A 6259-nucleotide genomic window follows, 5' to 3' on the forward strand; every position below is an offset into this window, starting at 1 on the left:
GGCGGGGCGGCGCGGCGGGACCCTGAGCCTCGGACAGCCCGGCGGGCACCGGGCAGCGGACGGCGGCCGCGCAGTGAGGTGAGGACCCCCGCGCCCCCGGGCCCCTGCAGCCCAGACTCCTCCCCATCACCTCCTCGAGGGCCTTCGTGGGAATCCCAAGCCCCCACTGCGCTGGCGGCCGTCCCCCACCCCTCCGGGCCGCGACCCGCCCCTCCCTGCGGGCGCCCTCCTTGCCCCCTCCCTCCTTGCCCCCTCCCTAGTCGCAGCCCGCGCAGCCCCGAGCTGCCCGGCCCGCCCCCAGCACTCCTGCCCCGCGCACCTCCTGGTTCCCAGTCCCGTGCCCTCCGCCCGGCCTGAGTCACCGGGAAACTGGGCTCTGAGTCAGGGCCGGGGGCCCTAGCTTGGGGATGGGCCCGGCCACTGAGAGGCAGAGCAGCCAGAACTGATGCTGGGGCAGAGGGAGTCCTGGTCAAGACTCCGCATGAGAGAAACAGGGCGAGACAGAAACCTGGAGTCAGAGGTGGCCAGAGACACAGTTGCAACTAAATAGTTAAAACTAGAGACGGAGGCAAGGAGAGGCTTAGAGAGCAAAACCAGGAGAGGGACAGGGATTTGGAGGTCGGGACGGGAGTGGGCTGGGTTAGAGACAGGGACGGGGCAGAGAGAAAAGTCAGGGGAGACAGGATCAGAGGTAGGTCCATAGAATAGACCAGGGTCAAGGTGAGGCTGGAGGCCCGAGCCACGGCACAGGCAGGGAAAAGGAAGGCGTGGAGAAAGCAGAGGTAAGGGGATGCCATTTCACACCGCTGTGCCGCCTGCAGGGTGAGTGCTGACTTGTGCGCATGCACTATGTGTGGAGAGTAAGAGCCTGGAGTACCCCTGGGCCCTCGTCTCTCTGGCCCAGTTCTGCACCCCATCCCCAAGCTGCCCAGGACCAGGATCCCACATGCTGGGACTCGTTAAGGCTCTCTTGGCAGCCTGACCAAGGCAGACAGGATGTGTGGGTGGCCAGGGCTGGAGGGACAGGAAGGAAGTCTGAGCTGAGACAATAGGTGGAAGGGGAGGAACTGGGAATGACCAGGATCAGGATGGCTGAGCTGTACCTCAGCTCTGGAAACCAGTGGGACTGGGATCTGCACTCCTCCTGTGCCACAGCTGCCCCTGTCCCCACCTGATGCCACAGCAGGATCAGGCCACATCAGCGCCCCCCCCCCCCATTCCACTCCACTCCATCCCTGAGGGTTCTCGCATCTCGTCCTGTACTTACTTGGTTGGGCTGTGCAGTCATGCAGGGCAGAGCTTTGAACTAGACCCGGGGTGGCCAGGGAGCTTGGGGGGCCACACTTAACACGTGCTTTGCTATGAGCCTGGGGCAAGCCTCTCTCCCTCTCTAATTCTCTGGGCCTCGATTTCCTGGTCTTGCCAAATGAAGGGATTCTCCTATAATAATAAGAAAGCCCCTTCTGATGTCCTGGGATAGCTCTGCCTCCAGATGGCAGGCCTCTGGTTCGTTTTCTTTGGAGGAAGACTGGAGTCTGGTATCCCCATCCAGGCCTCAGACTTTGAGAGAGGGAGGGGGAATCTCAGCCTGAGCCCTCCCTTCCCCCTGCCCCTCCCCCCAGCAATGGCCTGAGCCCCCATGGCTGCCCCTCAGGACCTGGACATCGCTGTGTGGCTGGCCACGGTGCACCTGGAGCAGTATGCAGACACGTTCCGGAGGCATGGCCTGGCGACGGCAGGTGCAGCCCGGGGCCTGGGCCACGAGGAGCTGAAGCAGCTGGGCATCTGCGCCACAGGGCACCGGAAACGCATCTTGCGCCTGCTGCAGACAGGCGCTGCCGAGGGCTCCCCAGATCCCCAACTGGATAGAGCCATGGAGCCATCCTCCAGCCCAGCTCCCCAAGCTCAGCCCCCCAAACCTGTGCCTAAGCCCAGGACAGTATTTGGCGGGCTCAGTGGCCCCACTACCACCCAGAGGCCTGGGTTGAGCCCAGCCCTCTTGAGACCAGAAGTGCCCAGGAGCCCAGAGTCCAGCCCAAGGTCCCTTCCTCTCCCCACCACCTCCTCTGAGCAGCCTTCAGCCTTAAATACTGTGGAGATGATGCCCAATGCCATCTACTTCGGCCTGGACTTAAGAGGCGGGGCACAGACAGCTCAGGACACGTGAGTGGGGTTGCGTCCCTGGGGATTGATGCTGGGAGGGGCAGAGAGGAGCAGGTATGAGGGCTTGTCCTTCCTTCTCTCTCCCTTAATGACCACTAGACCTTTCCCCTCAGGGCCCCAGACAGCTCCCAGACAGCTGCCCCCACCCCTGCCCTCAGGCCCACCACAGGCACAGGTAGGTGGGTTATCATGGGCAGGGGGAGAGGGACAGTGCCCTTCAGGTCAGACACCGCCACCTGATCTCCTCTTTCTGCCTCACCCTCCTCCCCTGTCAGTGCACATCATGGATCCGGGTTGCCTATACTATGGTGTCCAGCCTGTGGGGGTCCCAGGGGCACCCAACAGAAGAGAAGGCAGAGGTGTCTGTCAGGACAGGGCTGAACACAGGTGAGTAGTCAGTAGGGCGATGATGGCAGGAAGTGGGGAAGCTTGAGGAGCTGGGTGCGGCGGCCATGGATCTAGTTATTCATGAGATGTGCATTGGAATGTCCACTGTCCACAAGCCAGTGGGTCTGTATCTGTATCTCCACCACAGATAGGCTCCAATGCAGGACGAATATAACAGACCTAGTCCCTGCTTCAGGCAGCTTGAGTCTCAGTGGTGCAGACAGGAAATAAAACAAGTTGACAAATGGACATATCATTTAAAATAGGGAGCAGTGCATGCCCTGGCTGGTGTGGCTCGGTGGTTGGAGCATCATCCCATACACCTTCAGGACTCGTGTGAGAGGCCATGTGCCCAGGGGCACAGGCGCTGAGACCAGGCCAGCTGGGGCAGAATGGGCTAAGGAGGGAGGAGTGGGAGGAGAAGGTGTCAGAGAGGTGAAAGGGGTCAGATGGGACAGGACCTTGTAGGGACTTTCATGTTACTCTAAGTGAAATGGGAAGCCACTGAAAGGGTTTGACTTTCAGAATCCCTCTGGTTGCTGTGCTGGGAATGGTCTGTAGGGGGCAAAAGAGGAAATGCAGAGACCCCCTTAGGAGGTTACTGCAGTGACCTAGTGAGACATCTCAGACAGAGGCAGTGGACAGAAGTGGTTGGGTTTTGGTTATAATTTGAAGGCCAACTGTCCTAGTAAATTAGGGTGTGAAAGAAAAAAAAAGAGCTTTTAAGAATGACTCGAAGGGTTTCAGTCTGAGTCTGCACTGCCCAATGCCACTAACCACATGTGGCTACTGACCAAATGTGGCCAGTCTGGAATGAGATGTTGTGATAGTAAAACAACGACCAAATTTCAAAGACTTAGTACCAAAAAAAAAAGCAATACTAGATGAAATAACAGACATAGGTAGAAATTATTGTAATAATTTTTATACCGATGGCATATTAAAGTGTTAATGTTTTCGGCATTTTGGGTTTAATAAAATGTATTATTAAAATTAATTTCACCTTTCTTTTTTTTTCAATCCTCACCCAAGGATATTTTTTCCATTGATTTCTAGAGAGAGAGTGGAAGGGAGGGGGGAAGATTGGGAGAGAAACATTAACATGAGAGAGACACATTGATTGGTTGCCTCCTGCGCACCTCTACTGGGCTGGGGAACCTGCAACAGAGGTACATGCCCTTGACCAGGAATCGAACCCCAGGCCCTTGGATCGGCAGGCCAACGCTCTAACCATTGAGCAACTGGCCAGGGCTCACCTGCTTACTTTTATTTATTTAATGTGACTACTAGAAAAATTAAAATTATGTACTTTGTGCTTTTATATTGACTTCTGTTAGACAGTGCTGTTCTGAGCAACTGAAAATTCCTGGAGTTGCTCTGGTCTGAGATGGGGAGGACTGGAGGTTAGGTTAGGAGTTCAGTGATGGATGTGTTAAATTTGAGGTGTATATTATACACCCAAGAGAAGATGACAAACAGGCCACTGGATATGGAAGTCTGAAGTTTGGGGGAGAGGTCTGAGCTGGAGATCTAAATCTGTGAGCTGTGAGCGTTTAGATGCGTGTATGTAGCTGTGAATGAGTGTCTACAGAGCAGAGGACCGAGCTCAGCATCCTGGCACACTTCAATGTCAAGAGGTTTGGGAGAAGAGGAAGAATCAGCAAAACTGAAAACAAATGGCTAGTGAAGGAGAAGGAAAAGCTGGAGAATGTGATGTAGGAGCCCAAGCGAAGGACATATGTGTAATGAGGAGGGAGAGAGCAGCTGTGTTAACTGCTGCTGAGAGTCTAGTAGTGAGTGAGATGAGGACTGAGAACTGACCTCTGGAGTTGGCAACGTGGAGTTTGATCAGAGTGGACTCAAGAAAGAATGGAAGGAGTTGGAAAGGTATAGATAACATTCTTTAGGAGTTTTTCTGCAAAGAGCAGAGAGTTGGAGTGGTTGTTGATAGAGGAAGTGGGGTCAAGAAAGGTTTTTTTATGGGCAGGAATGTTACGTGTGTTGTAGGTGAGTAGGAATGGTCTGGTAGAGAGGGAAAATTAGTTGATGTAGGGGGAGAAAAGGGAGAGAGTCTGGGGTAATGTCCTTGTGTAGGTGAGGGGAGTAGAATCAAGGACATAGAGGAGAGACTGGCTTTGGACAGGGTTGTTTATTATGGTAACAGGAGGAAAGCTGAGTGTGTGTGAAATTGGGTAGAGGAGGTGCTGGGAGTCTGGGAGTTCTTGTCTGATTGCTTCAGTTCCTCAGGAAAGTAGGAAACAAATTGGTCGAGGAATGGTTTTCAACCTTAGCGGTGCGATAGCCTAGGGAACTTTGAAAACTACAGATGCCTGGGCCCCGATCTCAGGAGTTCAAATTTAAGTCTCTGGCATGGGGCCTATATTCCGGTATTTTTAAGTTTTCCAAGCGATTTTGTGCTGCTGAGCTTAAGAACCACTAAAAGGAGACAGAAAATAAGAGGACTTTCTGAGAAGATGGTGTAAGCAAAGTCCGGAGGATGAGAAAAGGCAGCCCAACGAAGCACCTTCTGAGTAGAGGGAACAGCATGTGCAAAGGTTCTGAGAGAGGGAGGAGGAGGAGGCTGATCTGTAGTAAGCAAAGGCGAGGGTGATGCAAGGTGAGGTCAGGGGAGTAGCCTTGGGTCTCAATGTCCAAGGTCTTCCAGCCCAGGGTAAGGAATTTGAATTTATCGTAAGTGCCAAGTGGGAAGTGATTACAGGGTTTCATGCAGGGGAGTGAAATGATCTCATTTGTATTTTTTAAAGAGCAATCTGGTGGTGCTGGGAAAATGGATGTGGGAGGGAGGGCCGGAGTGGAAACAGGTGACCCGTTAAGCAATTACATCACTCCGGTGAGAACTGATGGGCACTTGATTCAGGGAGACAAAGTCAAGAACTTTTTGGAGAAAGAGCCTATAACATTTATTGATTAGATATAAGCAACCATGACAGGGAGCCATCTACTAGTGGCAGAGGAGAGGGACTGAAATTTTCCCAAGGAAAAGTTCAAGTGTGCTCACGGAAGAAGGTCCAGGCTGATTGGGTGCCCAGCCTCCCTGTTTCCCCATTTGAAAAGCAGATCCAGTACCTGCCAGGCATTCTACTAGGTGCTATGGGTGGGGGTGTCCAGGGAACTGGGCCTAATGTGTGTCCCTCTCTGTCTTGGTCCCCACAAGGCTCAGCAGGCAGGATCTGGAAACACGGGAGGATGCCGGCTATGCCAGCCTTGAGCTTCCCGGGGATTCCGCCCTCTCGCTGCCCACCCTGAACACAGAGGAGACCAGTGATGACCTCATCTCACCCTATGCCAGCTTCTCCTCCACGGCAGACCGCCCCATGCCTCTGCTCAGTGGCTGGCTAGACAAGCTCTCCCCTCAGGGGTGGGACTGCTGGGAAGGGAAGGGGAGGGAGGCTGGCGGTGGGGTGGGGGTCAGGTCCCAAGTGCTCCTAGGAGCCACGAGGATGCAGCTTCCACCACTCACTGATCTTGGCCCCTCCCTTCTCTAGAAACTACGTCTTCCAGAGGCGCTTTGTGCAGTTCAATGGGAGGAGTCTGATGTACTTTGGCAATGACAAGGTGGGGTCCAGGGCATGCTGCCTGGGGCCTGGGAGACGGGGAGGGAGAGGGGCGCTGAGGGAGGCTCAGGATCGGAAGGCAGTCACTGCATGACTGATGTCAGCATCTAAGAAGCAGGTTAGCAGCTGTACTC

At 54.4% G+C, this 6259-nt stretch overlaps 1 protein-coding gene across 1 annotated transcript in view; it reads left to right on the forward strand.

Annotated features, from left to right (window-relative positions):
• Positions 1-22: 22 nt before the first annotated feature.
• ARAP3 (ArfGAP with RhoGAP domain, ankyrin repeat and PH domain 3) overlaps positions 23-6259 on the forward strand; it is a 22686-nt gene continuing 16449 nt past the window's right edge. Inside the window, 6 exon segments of the mRNA XM_006086433.3 lie at positions 23-78; positions 1623-2163; positions 2277-2338; positions 2439-2550; positions 5726-5929; positions 6057-6126. Of these exon segments, the coding sequence (XP_006086495.1) occupies positions 1640-2163; positions 2277-2338; positions 2439-2550; positions 5726-5929; positions 6057-6126 (972 nt within the window). The 5' untranslated portion in view covers positions 23-78; positions 1623-1639.

Source organism: Myotis lucifugus, unplaced genomic scaffold, assembly GCF_000147115.1.
Source record: "Myotis lucifugus unplaced genomic scaffold, Myoluc2.0 scaffold_28, whole genome shotgun sequence".
Taxonomy (NCBI): Eukaryota; Metazoa; Chordata; class Mammalia; order Chiroptera; family Vespertilionidae; genus Myotis; species Myotis lucifugus.